This window comes from Styela clava, chromosome 15 (genome assembly GCF_964204865.1).
Source record: "Styela clava chromosome 15, kaStyClav1.hap1.2, whole genome shotgun sequence".
Taxonomy (NCBI): Eukaryota; Metazoa; Chordata; class Ascidiacea; order Stolidobranchia; family Styelidae; genus Styela; species Styela clava.
Window position 1 is genome coordinate 14,602,213 of NC_135264.1, and position 15,026 is coordinate 14,617,238.

The 15,026-nt window shown below is 35.8% G+C and overlaps 1 protein-coding gene across 2 annotated transcripts in view; it reads left to right on the forward strand.

Moving 5' to 3' along the window:
• The window catches only part of LOC120333728 (creatine kinase U-type, mitochondrial-like), a 41,018-nt gene extending 28,776 nt beyond the window's left edge, over nt 1-12,242 (forward strand). For both annotated transcript variants that reach the window (XM_039401064.2, XM_078120593.1), the window contains exons 3-9: nt 4,081-4,279; nt 4,548-4,669; nt 5,677-5,872; nt 6,447-6,620; nt 7,496-7,666; nt 7,791-7,916; nt 9,099-12,242. In XM_039401064.2, the coding sequence (XP_039256998.1) occupies nt 4,081-4,279; nt 4,548-4,669; nt 5,677-5,872; nt 6,447-6,620; nt 7,496-7,666; nt 7,791-7,916; nt 9,099-9,206 (1,096 nt within the window). In that variant the 3' untranslated portion in view covers nt 9,207-12,242. The remainder of the gene's footprint in view (nt 1-4,080; nt 4,280-4,547; nt 4,670-5,676; nt 5,873-6,446; nt 6,621-7,495; nt 7,667-7,790; nt 7,917-9,098) is intronic.
• The last annotated feature ends 2,784 nt before the right edge of the window (nt 12,243-15,026 follow it).

The following is a 15,026-nucleotide window of genomic DNA, read 5'->3' on the forward strand; positions in this document are numbered from 1 at the left end:
TTTATACGGACAATATGACCGGTATATCCACCGTTTCAAATCCTACATACCCTCATTTCTCTTGAACTAAAATATTACACAAACTGTAGTATTCTTAGAACTATCTAAATTTCTAAATTCATCACTTTTGTAGCTTCTACTAAAACATGTCGCTTAGCATAACCAATCGATAGAAAATAGAGAATCCATCGATTTTACCCTCAGTTGCACGAAAACCGGAAACGTAAACGCTTTCAGCCACAACAACTCGAACATAGTAACATAGAAAGTGACACGAGTATCACGAGTACAAGAATTAGATTAGAAGAATAATGTAATATTAACTTGAATTTTAGTAAATTTAATATATTTTGATTACATTAACGACGTGTCTCTCTAAGCAGGGTCGAATCTTTGCTAAAACGAATCCCTATCAATTTATTACCGAATATAATATTAATGACATGACTAATAGCTTATCATAAATAAGACTGCCAAACCAGATTATATCAATCGTTTGTGCGCTCTTCGATACTTAATAATACTTGATAATATTGTTTACTAAGTGATGCTATTTTGAAATTTTTTTCATTAATTTATTCTAGTCGAATTTCACACCCACCATTTCTGCAGTGATAGCATGCGCAACAAAAGTTCAGTTATTTTATTTGTACGCCGCAAATTGAACAGAAATACTAGTTACGAATAGAGATATGGATATATGGTTCCACTACCCGTATGGCCCCTGTTGCCACTTGAATCCCTGTAGAGGGGAGATATTATTTGACTTTCATATAGACAGCAAGTTAGGATATTTGTAAGAATACATGGTCTCAATGTCCATGTGAATTGCCGCCTCCATACAAAGACTATGAGATATATGTCGGCAATCGACAATCGAGCCTGCCACCTAGAAAGTAGGTCAGCTAGACAAGACATGCATCGCCACCCAAATGCAGTGTTTATATAAACACTTTATTAAATTGATTAATTAATGCAACTAGCCTAAATGAAAAATGCGATGGCGATTTTTTGCAGTCTTATTAGTGTCTTGCTCTCATAAAAGCGAAATTTATCTAATACTCCTCGTTAACTTGTATCTTGAATTTTCTACCTTTCTTTCTACCTTGAAATGTTATTACTGCTACTAAGTTTTCAAAAGTAAAACACTTGTCGGACCTCCTGAAGTCTGCTCACCAAAATGGCGCACAACCTAAACTCAGGTTGTGTACCAGGTTAGGTTTCAGGTTATGCGACATCGTGGTGCGCATACTTCAGGAGTACCCACTTGTCAGATCTCAGTAAAAACTACTTGAAGTAATGATGAGGTCGCGATAGATTATATACTTGATACTTTTACCAGTTCTTTGGCAGTTTAACACGGCCATTCTACTCGAGATTCAAGTAGGGCACCATAAGTTACGAAAACACTATGTTCCTGCATGGCGACACTTGCAAAAAGCGTGCAAATTTATTTGACCGCCCTTGTTATGCACTTTGTAGATGTTTTCTTTCTGTTGTCGTCCCTAAATAATTAGCCACGTATTTTTGAATTTTAAATGCTGTCTGTTAGGACTGATTATGGCACTATCGCGTTATTAGTAATAACTTATTACCCATCACTAATAGTTAAGTTAGGTTATCGCTCCACCGTTCTGTTTTTTTCTTACAAACTTAACTTAAACTAACTCATCCTAAGATAAATGGAAGCGCAGAAAATTGATGGTGGGCGACAAATTTTACTCGAAACTCGAAAAGTCTTTTTAAATTTCGCCTATTTGGAATAAAAGCTATAATACATATATTATGTAACATCTCAAAAATGGTTTCTCGTGATAACTTTCATACACTTATTTGCCACACAACCTTCGTACTACCCACCCTATGCTGGTACATACACAACTTAATTATTATATGGGACAAACGGCGCTCCGGAAAGTATGTATACCAACATGGGGGTACCTAATTTTGTTCGCCTACTTCACAAGTCGTGTAAAGCGACGGAAGCCTATGGATAAAGGGTATATTCACTTGACCAACACGGACAGTCCGCGAACTCGTAATAGAACTAAAATAAGGAAAATCGGAATAAAATTATGACCTAACTCATACCTGGTACACACACTATGGGAGTACCGAACAAACTATGTTTAAAATTTGAATCATACATCCCAGACTTCAACCTAAACAGTATACTCAGACTAAATTGAATCGCCGACACGCGAAGAAATATAGGCAAACAGGCCATTCATTGTGTACATTGCAACTAGCGGAAATGTTAGGCTATGTATCCTAATTATTATTGCGAACATTGTTCTGTATAAACAGCAATTCTAACGACTGCAGTGACAATTATTTTCCAGTTTATATATTGTATTGGATTACACTAACCCATTCAAACAATTTATGCTCTTTTACTTAAATTTATACTAACTCCGCTTCATAAGAGATTTACGATTCTGAAACGGTTTGAAAATTCTTATTCGTGTTTATGACGTCATAATAGAATATCAAAAACCTCAAACAAGTATATAAAATTAAAAATGTCCTGAAACAAGTAATTTGTATCGAAGTATAAGTTGAAACATTTTGCGAATTTTTGCGTCTAAATAACCAAAAATCTCAAATTTTGACGAATGTAATAAAAGTTTTCCAGCACGTTCCTAAAACCGAAACCTACGTTCTTAAGAAATCATTTTTATGAAATCGCTATTCTCAAGGCTTCTTCCATATCTTCAACTTTCTAACATAAATGCGTCAAGATCTTTGCGTAAACATGTCACGCATGTTTATTTTTTAAACGAATCATCAAAATTATATGCTGTGAAAAATTTAAGAAATTATACTTATTTTTTGTGTAATTATTGGTTCCATCCCACCAAAACTGCAAATAATTTACCAAACTTAAAAGATGTCGGGATATAGAATAGTTATTGAATTTGGAATTGAAAATATAACTCGAATCACTGCTAGAAGCTATTATATTTAACTTCTTCTTTTTGGGATTCTAAAATCATTGTTTATAGAAACGCTGTTTTCCATGTTAACACGTAAACATGCGGATTTCCTTGACAATATTTTCACAACAATTACATTGTTACGTAATAATAACATTCAATCGAATAATGAAATAACGTTTACTTGTGGTGATCGATTAACAGTAACTGAAAAGTATTCAATCAATGGCCTAAATATGTGTAGTTAATTTCAGGGAATTTTTTCGTTCAATTATTGATAAAACCTTAAACTTTTAAATATTTTAGTATGGGATGTAGAATATTGTTTATGATAGCGTACATCTTGGATTTTAATTCACGCCGGACGGGACAAATCATAAATGTGCGACATTCAGTGTTCACAAGAAGCATATGCAAATTTCAGTTTAGAGTTGAGGTACGAAATCGTATACTATGGGCACTATAGATCAATGTGTCAGGTTTGGTTAGTTAATCCGTCTTTTTCTATCCATTTACGGTCGGAAAAACTTCCACATCTAAATCCCGCAATTTTGGGAATTTTTTCATGCGCACGGTCTGTTATTTAGCAGACATACATAATGGATGTATCGAGGTTTATATTGATTGAACTTTTTATATTTTCATTTCACTTATCTATCGCAGCATAAGGACCGCCTTAAAGTCACAATTCATATTCCATTTCCCTACTTCACCCTATTTATCCCTTACGCTTTACCATATCACCGACTTATCCCATCATGAAGATCCATGTTCAAATTCAAGTAGCCTCGCGATTTGGCGTAGGGTTTAACACATTCCATACACAATTGTAATTATCATTACTGTTTCCTATTCCTATATGAACAAAAATATATTTTGGCCGATTTCAAAGTTCAAATTTCTTGGTTTTATTAAAGTTGAAAAGCAAATCTGCATAGCGTTTATCGTTTCAACTACACAAACTGTATTGGACTCTACTTCAGGGAGTGCATTGTAGAAATTAATGAAGAGATCACTGAATGCACCACTGAATGAATATCCCATTATATCTTGTTTTGCATCTACCGTAACAAAACGACGAGAAATGCTTCATTACTATCATGTTACAATTTTTTATCTATATAATCATAACTTTTTTTTACAGTGCTGAATACCCAGACTTATCCAAGCATCACAATGTTCTAGCAAATCATCTCACTCCTGACGTATATCGTCAACTTAGAGATCGCGTCACTCCCCACGGTGTCACCCTGGATACGTGTATTCAAACAGGAGTCGACAATCCAGGACATCCATTTATTACGACCGTGGGTTTGGTTGCAGGAGACGAAGACTCTTACGAGGTATTTAACCAAATAATTCGTTTTTCTCGCTTCTACGGAAACGTTTCAAATTTTTTTGTATATCCTGGGCCTATATGACGGTTTATGCATATCGCGAATGTAGGCATAACGTTTGGTTACCAGTCCGTGCAGGGTCTGGTATTGGATGGCCAGATGTATAATTACGATAATCCAATTCAAAAATGTATAATTTGTTTGACTGAATAGTAAATATTCATCCAATTCATAATAGTGACGTCATAAATATATTACGTCATACATGTCACAGGTCTTCAAGGAACTCTTCTACCCCGTAATCAAGGAACGTCATAATGGATATGACCCGGAAACTCAGACCCATCCTATCAATCTCGACCCAAGTCAGATCAGAGGAGGAAAATTGGATGAAAAGTATGTGTTTCCATCTTAGTTGTAATACGAGATTAGTTATAAGTGTTTAATTTTTGGATTCTTGTAATACACGACATATACATAATGTAAAAATGAACTGAGAGAAGGTTGTGCTTGAGCTGAAAACCGGGTTTGTTGAAACAAACATGAGGAAATGAGGTGGACCCATACGTCTCAAAAGACGAGCCCATGGATTCAAATAAAGCAGTGAAAATTTTGAGTGCAACATCAGGCCCTATAGGACACAAAGAAAAGTAGTTTCGTAGAAAAGCGCCTTTCTTTCAACAACAACGATCGCCTAATTTCAACAACATTTGACAAAACGACCCATACCTGCATTTGGTGTCCAAAATAGCATCTCAAGACTGAAGAAAACGTCAAAATATCGTGTTATCTAGCAGCGACATCCTGCTGATTGATATTATGTCGTTCATAAATTTCTCTTTTCGACACGAACAAGGGCATTAGCGAGCAAATACTGATACTTAGTGAGCTATCATGTTCTTGAGTGGGTTTAAGTTGTTTTAGATAGGCATGACGTTTCCATTTTATTACACCTTGGCTGTGTGAATATAAAGTTTGGATTACGATTTCAAAACGACATCACGTCTTGAAAATGACAACAATGGAAATTGCCAACTTAAAATTCTTCAAACATATCAAATTTAAAAATATCTCACTCATAGAGGTTAAGGGTAGTCGAGAGTTGAATTTTCTCTGAGTGGAATATTTCACGAAGAAATTATCTTTCGGAGAAATTATTATGGTAAATGTGAGTACTTTATGGCCCAACGCACTGAAGCTATGCCTTTGAGCGCGCATATTTTTACCCTATCTAGTCAATTAATATGCGACTGAATCTTTCCTAATGGTGAGAGATATGACGAGCAATTTTCTCACCAAGTTTTTGAAACTCAGTTGTTACCGTAAGGTTCAGTTAGATTACCATTTCTTTTTCACTTTTGAATACTTATTCGATTATGCTTTAATGAATCCTTCCATTCCAGTTACGTCCTTTCGTCCCGTGTCCGTACCGGACGTGCTATCCGCGGCATTCCCCACCCTCCTTCCTGCTCAAGAGCAGAAAGAAGAGAGTTGGAGAGAGTCATTGTCGATGCCCTTCAAGGTCTCCCCACGGATTTGGCAGGAAAATACTATTCTCTCAAATCTATGACAGAAGAAGAACAAGATCAGCTAATTAATGTGAGAGATTTTTGTTTTTAGCGCAAACGTTTTCGTTAGGGTGTTTCAGAATATGTTTGTTGGAATGATTGATATTTTGTTGGAAATTTTGAAACGTTTTATGTGATAATTATAAACCATAGTCAATGCTGCCAATTGACTTTATTAATTTTATTTCAGTTAACTTAGGTATTCCAAGAACCTCGCGTCTTGATAACCAGCTATGATTTCCTGCGGCTGCCCGGGAGAATGTGTTTTTCTCTCTTAATTCTGTATGGTAGGGTATTTGTTATAGGGCGAAAATCAATGGGATTTGACGTCACTGTTAAATATTTCAGATTGGCTAATTGTTACGGAAATACATGGGAAAGTCGAGGCTTTAAAAGCATTCATCAATAATCTTTTACAGGACCATTTCCTTTTCGACAAACCCGTGTCTCCTCTCCTCTTGTCCGCTGGTATGGCTGGTATTTGTTATAGGGCGAAAATCAATGGGATTTGACGTCACTGTTAACCTAGTTCAGATTGGCTAATTGTTACGGAAATACATGGGGAAGTCGAGGCTTGAAAAGCATTCTTTAATATTCTTTTACAGGACCATTTCCTTTTCGACAAACCCGTGTCTCCTCTCCTCTTATCCGCTGGTATGGCCCGTGATTGGCCAGATGCTCGCGGTATTTTCCACAACGACAAGAAGAACTTCCTCGTCTGGATCAACGAAGAAGATCATGCAAGAATCATTTCTATGGAACAAGGCGGTGATATGAGGGTATGTACATTATAACACTTTTGAAAAGTTGGATTTCCTTCGTAGAATTGTTTTGAATTGTTTAATATTGAGCTGTTTTCGTGGCGCTCCAGAAGTGTGATTACCAATATGAAGGTAACTAATTTTGTTCGCCTATTTTACGTCAAGTTGTGTAAAGGGACTGAAACCTATGGGCAGGAGGTATATTCACTTGGCTAACACAGACAGTCCCCGAACTCGTGAAAAAACTAAAATAAAAAAATCGGAATATAAGCATGGCCTAACCCTAACCTGGAACACACATTACGGAAGTACCCAAAATTGGCACGGTTGAAATGAATTTCACAAGTAGCCTATCATCTTGAACCTCACTACCCATGTTCGTAAGTATGAGAACTGTTGCAAATTGAGCGTAGCTTGCTCTCAGTTAGTAATGCATATAATGAAACCTAATCAATTTCAGATAACATAGAACACCTGTTTCAATATTATTATTTTCATACATAGGGGACCAAAAGTGCTGAGGGCCTCCGAAAGATATGATCCGATCCCGTTCGTATCCGTATATTCGAGAATTGTTTTCTTGATAATTATTTTGGTACTGTACTCTCTCTCTCTCTCTTCTGGTGTCGTGGCATGCCGTAGATGAAATCATGATCTCCATAAGCTTCGGCCCATTGCCTTTTTCTGTGAGTCCGCTGGTATTGTTGACACCCGTTTCCTTGCACATCCGGTCTAGCATCTTTATCCTTGGCCTACCCCTGGCTCTCCCACTTTCAGTTTCATTCTTCAGAATGTACCGTTCGATGCTATCGTTTTCGCGAAATAGGTTTCCAACAAATCGGCACTGCTTTTATTGTTACTGAAATACGTATTTCAAATTTCACATTTTTCAGGCTGTTTTTACTCGTTTCTGTCGCGGCATCAACGAGGTTGAACGTTTGATTCAAAACAAAGGGTGGGAATTCCAGAGATCAGATAACCTTGGCTACATCCTGACCTGCCCGTCCAACATTGGCAACGGTCTCAGATGCGGAGTTCACGTCAAAATTCCTCTTCTGTCAAAGGTAGATATCGTAGAGAGAATAGAGAATGAATAATAGATAGAGAATAATAAAGAAAATAAATATAGAATCATTTTCTTACTGAATTTACAGTCTTTAACGCAACTCAACTATTTTTCTTTACCAGGATGCCAGATTCCCTGAAATTCTAGAAAAACTTCGTCTTCAGAAGCGAGGTACCGGTGGTGTAGACACCGCTGCAGTTGGAGGAACCTTTGACATCTCGAACTTGGACCGACTCGGACAATCTGAGGTAAGAATCGGTCAACCAGTCGTGGTTGTAAAACAAACCGATTAACCAAAAATACACAAGAGAATGCATAATTTGTATTCACTGTTTCATACAATTTTGATTACAATTTCTCGGCTTCTGATAAGCCACAATTAGAGAGCGGTGTGAAATGTGAATGTGATACCAACAATTTTTACTCCTAACAGAAATGTTTGCTAATATAGTATCTACAAAACCATGAGGCGTTTTCAAGCAGTTTCTCGGTGCTATTGTGGTGAAAATTTGAATAAAAATTGAGTATTATATACGTAAAAAACTTTATATATATATACGTACAAAACGGACTTTATATTCTAAATCATGAAATATTTTTAAGATAAAAAAACGTATACCTGGTCGATAATTTCGGATTTGAGCATTTTATTCGGCATTACGCGCAAAACCATCCACCCAGAGTGTAAATTATATTGCAGGGGTGCGCAACCTTTAATACAGAGGGAGTCAGATTGAGATAACTGGGTGAAGCCGCGGGCGCATCTTTATTTAACATAGGGTATCCAACAGTTGCAGCCTTGCAGGCACAAATATTTTGGTCATTGATCTTGGGACATTAACTAACTGTTGAGGATTTGTCAAGTCATATTGGACGGAGGTCTAGGCTTCGCAACGCAAAAAGATTGGAATAACTCGCACGAACCATATTAAACTGAAAATTTGTTTCGCGGGGCGCACAACATTCGAAATTCGCATTTCTCCGCGGGCCGCACAATTTTTATCTTGAGGGCCGCATTTGGCCCGCGGGCCTCAGATAGTACACCCCTGGTATATATATTATTTCATAGCTATATCAAGCGAAATCAGTGTACGCAGTCCAACTTTAATACGCAGTTGCCTATATAAGGACTTGTTTTTAAACCCGTGGACAAAAAATTTGGCCCGTCATTTTATGAACAATATAAACAGTGTTACAAAAGCAAAAGTAGAAAACAATAAGCCTCGTGCCAAAACTAAATTTGATCATAATCTCAACAAATTCCTTTTTTGGCTAATTTTTAGCCAAAACATCAAAATTTGGCGGGCCAGATTGAATTACACAACGGGCCGGATTTGACCCGCGTGCTGTAGTTTGATCGTGTCAGCATAGGGACTTGTTTTTAAGCGGTCGAAGAGAGGAGAATATAAAATTCCAAATTTCTTTCTCAGGTTCAACTCGTTCAGAAGGTGATCGATGGAGTAACTCTCCTCGTCGACATGGAGAAATTACTCGAAAAGAGAAAGAGCATCAACTCCCTTGTTTCCAAAATAAGATAGATAAAATTCCTTTAAAGTTCTAGTTTTTTTTTTCTGATATAGAGATTAGTTTATTATTTAAAAGTTGATTAATTAGTTAGAAATGTATATTTAAAATATTTTATATAGGTCATATTTTTTTTTTTGTAATAAAAAAAATTTAAAATTATTTTTTTGTGTTTTTTTGAAATTTTGTAGATTTATTATATAATTCCTGTACAACTGTGATTTGTAGCAAAAACTGTAAATAATTTTTTTTTCCTGGTAAAACATCTTTTTCTGGTTAATTCAAGATTTTTCTCGGAAAATACCTATAATCTATTCGGTATATATCGTCTTATTTACACAACTTAATACTTACCTTAATTAGGATAGTTTATGAGATAAGGCTTTTGGATTAGTAGTCGATAATCCGTGGTTTTTCATATTTTCCGAAAATAGTTTTTAGTTATTTTTTCTTTATTTTTCAAGTGTTTTTTGTACCAGCCTACTTCATAAAATGTTCCTCAGTAGTTTCCGACGTTTTTACGCTTGAGTGATTTGAATTTTGGCGGGAAATTTGAAAAATCCCTTTCTAAAGTCTGTTCGCCTTTAGGCAACAAATTCGCGCTTTGTCTTCCTTTGTAAATACGTGATGATGAGTAGTTTTTGATTAAAAACAGTGTTGAAAATATTCATAAAATTAATTTGCATTTCTGTGTATGTTTTTTAGCCCATGCTTTTGATGTTCATTTGAATTTATTTTTATATTTTCAACACTGTTTGAGCGAGAAAAATTAAAAAATAGAATAAGTGCTTGCATTTGATTGTTTTTGGACTTCTTCATTGTATCATACAAAACCCTCCAAAGTAATTGAAAAATTAAACAACAGCAATTTTTGACATTTGTTATGTGGGAAAGAATGTTTTAACTTTCGGCGGATATAGAATCCTTGCATATAATCAACTATTCCAAAAAATACTGATTATTATTAATTAAATAATTTTACAACACGACCTTTTTAATTCAAATATAAGACTTAAATTAAATTTCTAGATTATTCTGAATTTCCATCTTTAAAAATACATTTCCCAAACAGACTGAACTTGACCATATTCAACTTACGTACTTTCTTCAACATAGAAAAAAAATAATTCGGTATTATGCCCTCTAGTCAGTCATCACTCTTGTGCTTCTTTTGTTTTTAATTTTTCCCGCGCTTTTTTCATGTTTATGTCAAGTTACCAAACCAGTATTACTATAAACCTAGAACCTTGTACATACATGTAGTTATATCATAGGAATAGCGTTTTTCTTTGCCAGGCATGGGACGAGGATAAATATTGGATCCGAGTTTGCCATTTATAGTCCATCTATGTCCGGAAGTCGCCATTTTGAGTCCAATTCCCATGCTTGGCTTTTACAATATACCATATAAACTTTGACACTTTAAAAATTATTTACATATAATCTATTATTAACGTATAAAATATAGTAACTTAATCTATTATTTTTAACCTTCCACACTGATTGCACTTCCACTATTTATATACAATATAATATACTTTAATTAACCTTATTATTTATTTAAAAAAATCAGTAATTTATAAAGGCATCAATTAACGGCACTTCATTTTTAAAGTGGACACGCCCCTAAATTTGAAAATAAATGTAATATCAATAACACCGAAATGCCTTTACTTTACTGCGTTTTTTCAGCTGTTTTGTATCCATCTTATAAGGACGTATACACTGTTACTAACCATACCACCTAAGATTTTATCGCTGTATATATAATTATTTAGTGTTTTGTCACAAATTCAAGCAAATTTTTTACCTATTTTCACAAAAAGTAGTTTTTTGTAGCTCTCTATCACAAAATTGGTCCGAAAAAGTGAAAAATGTAGGTTTTACGTTGTATTTCGGCTTTTGAATTTTATTTGTAGCGTTTTTTGATCCAACGTGCCAAAATTTACAATTTCGATGTAGTGGTGTTCCAATATTTTTGCTCCCCCGCTTGCTTTGCTTACAAATCACCCTCGCACAAACATTTTAACCTGTCCCACCAGGGATGTGGAGTCAGAGAAAATGTACAACCGACTCCGGAACCAACTCCGGATTGTAAAATATTCGACTCCAGCTCCGAACCCCGAGAAAAACTAATTTTGATGACACACATATCAGTGTAGGTCATTTAGTGAAATTAATTCTCTTTGAGTTTTAGTAGGAAGTTTTGACCTATTTTCTTGTCATTGAAAGTTTGCAACTTCGCCTCCGGGAAATTCAAAATTATGACTCTGATTCCAGGGGAGTTTGAAAATCCGGCTCCGGAACCAGTAAAACAACTCCGACTCCATAGACTTGTTTTCCATGAGTGCTACATTATCGCGAGATAGCGTTTTTCGAAAAACATCAAAAACGAAATTCTTACAAAACGATCTCTGCCTGCTTGTAGTGTTGTAGTGCTTGTAGTGTTAAGAGTCAATTTTCAGATTACGGATGTCAAATTAAAGACTCCCACCCCCACCTTCTCACCTCATACTTACACTTTGCATGCGTATCCCTTTTTTGCGTTTTTATGCTTAAATAATTTTAGCGTAGAAAGCACTCAATTACGTTTTAGCGTCTCAGTCACCAACATATTATTTATTGTAAATAAGTTTTTTTTCTCACACTGTTAAAAAGTATCGGCACAATTCTTGCATTTATGTTTTATTCGGATAAGTTGGCAAATTTAGAGCTATTTTGTCATTCTTCGATTCCAAATAACGCATAACTACGTAGATTCAACGTACCTTTTCGCAGTGTTTTCAATCCTTCAGAAACTAGATTTACCAACTATGGTCCAATGATAAATCGAGCTTTAACGTATGTTGGTCCATACTTGGAAATTTCTAAGACAGTCTCTGATTGGTTGATTAGTTTTTTCACTTTTTGTTAGTTTGTTTTTTATATTTTTTCGTAGAGAGGGGCGAATCGTTCGTCCCATCTTGACCGACCAAGGCTATCCACTGTGCACAACGTAGTTTTATCACTTTGAGTGTTTTTAGAGCAAAAAATATATATATTTGGGTTTTGACTGTTGTTTGATTTTATCGGCGTCTGGATGGGACTAACCAATTAGAGAAGTTCACTGGGTACTCCCGTAGTGTGTGTACCAGGTTAGGGTTAGGCCATAATTTTATTCCGATTTACCTTATTTTAGTTCTATTACGAGTTCGGGGACTGTTTGTGTTAGCTAAGTGAATGTAGTACATATGTTTCAATCCCTTTGTGCGACTTGATAAAGTAGGCGAACAAAATTAGTTACCTCCATATTGGTACATACACTTCTGGAGCGCCATTGACTGACCGTAATAAGGTCAGACTGGGCTACACTATTAAGGTCGTTTGCCACACTTGTCTCACATTTGTCCCACTGTTTAAAGCTAGGATTGTTATATATATACTGGATGAAATCACACTGGCAAGCGATATTAGTCATTTGGCTTTTGTGCTGATATTCTTGAGTTCTATTTCTAAATGCCAAGCGTTTGAAACCACCAGATTGAATTACCCAATAGGTCGGTTTTGGCCCGCGGGCCGTACTGTGCCCATGTCTGTTCTGGAGTGACCGGATTCCAGTAAATTTGTGTTTTATTTAAACGGATCTTTGATAAATATAGTTTCGTGGCCCTGATGTTAGAAATGTATCTGAAAGGCATCGCTGGTCAATTGTTAGCATATTCAATTTGAACTTGCGATCGGACGATAAGGAGAGGTTCGCCAGTCATATTCATAAGCCGTCTTATCGACATTCCTTTCCTCGGGATTAATATGAAATTCCTATTTTAAAATGTAGAGCCTTTGCTATGATGAGGTTTTCCACATTCCATTTATTTTGCTTGATTTCAGCGTCTCGCTGCAATCATTCGGAGTAGGGGAATCAATGGGATTAGTTAACCAGATATTCGTTTCAGATGCGTTGACTTGGTAGAGGAAGATGTAAACGACGGTGTGTCGTTCATTCCGGTATATTCCAGTTTTCTCAGTATCATTTTTTTGGAGTAAAGAATGTACTATGTATACTAGAGGTAAAACTGCATGCAGATGGAAAACAGACTAAAACACTAAAATCTCGTTCTCTCAAACTCAGTGGTTCAGACTGCCTATATGGAGAAAAATGTATCAAAGAATCTTAATTCTCAACATACTTTCTCTAAAGTTCCAATGCCTTTCATGATCTCATTTCAGATTTTTACTCGATTCGTATTGAATAACATACAATGATATTATAGGTAGCAACCATGTTGGTTTACCATTTGAATGTATTTGCTTGTATTGAAGGAATGCGGTTCCGCAAGAACCATAAATTTAATTTATTAATAAGCCTGACGAATGTTGGATGTCAGAAAAGCCGTTAAGGGAGAAAGCTTAAATCAATAGAGTGTCACACTATCTGTTTCGCTGCAAAGTGCGACAATAAGTTGGGATGGCTCAGTGAGCCGCTTATGGGCGGGGGTTATATTCAATTGGCTAACACAGACAGTCCCCTAACTCGTAATAGAACGAAAATAAAATAAAATTATGGCCTAACCTTAACGAGGTACATGTAACAGCCGTTCTGTGGGACCTGGACGACACCGACTGCACACTAGAATTTATAAACAGTTCAATAACACCGTCTTTCAAGCCCCAAGTTTGTATTCTCAAATCCAGAAAATCACACAACTCGAAGTATACAGATGATACGTTAATACAAGCGTAAAAACAAATCAGAACAAAATACTTGCAATAAATAAATAATCAAATCGGCCTTTGTAAAGCCTACTCAAATTTATGAACACAAGTTTTAAACATAGTTAATCAGCAAGTCGAACCAAATTACTATTAAATAACTTGCGGCCTTCGAATCAGAAAGTTATTATTAACATACCGAATTTGTCTGCTATTCCAGGCTTAAATTATCATAAGTTGAACATGAAATGTCAATGAAATTCAATCAAATCAATTAACTATGACTGTAAAAACAATCACAAAGTCACTAATGCTCGTAAAATATCCTTAAACCAAGCCTATGTGGAGCAACTCTAATCTACATCGTTTAATGGAGCCTAGCGCCAACCCTAATGTCCAAACAGAAAAACAAGACCGCTAGCGCTAAACCAATTTCAACTTATTTACAACGAAATGAGCGCCATTCTTCACAAAAGTAATGCGCTATTTAAAAGCAGAGTACAGAAACTATTCCCGACTCAACGAGATATGTTTGCGCAAGCAATTGCCCGCGAAGATTCTCTCAATTGTTTCGAAATAAAGTGTGTAGTAGCACACTGTCAATCATGGGAAATTACGGCGTCAATAATAACAAATAAATTACGAATTAGACCGGGTGTCACCAAACTTTTTTGATCGACCGCCGGGCAATTGTTTTTGTCAATGTAATAGAATAAATTCACGAAAGTTGGGAAATCCATTCAACAATATAAATTCTACATTTCTGAAGTCTTAAACATTGAATTCTATATATATAGATTAAGAATATCATAGCAAAATAAATATACAAGATTTCTAGACAACTATCTTTTGCTGTTAGCAAAACAATTGCTGTCATGAATATCCGAATGTAAGCAGTACAAAAGTTAACGTGACTTGTACTATTAGCGCAAAATGCACGTTCGACGTACATTTTAGCAAGAGAAACGTACGCAGCAACAGTTTTGCCGAAAGCACGCGCCACGAGTGCATCCTTCGCAGAAAACGTTGCGTACCGGTAAAGAATTTTAGCTTATTTTAGCTTATTTTATCACAGCTATTTCTAGACTAATTTTGGATTACTGCAATTAAACTGCAACTTATAAGAAGACAAAAAGATGATTGAG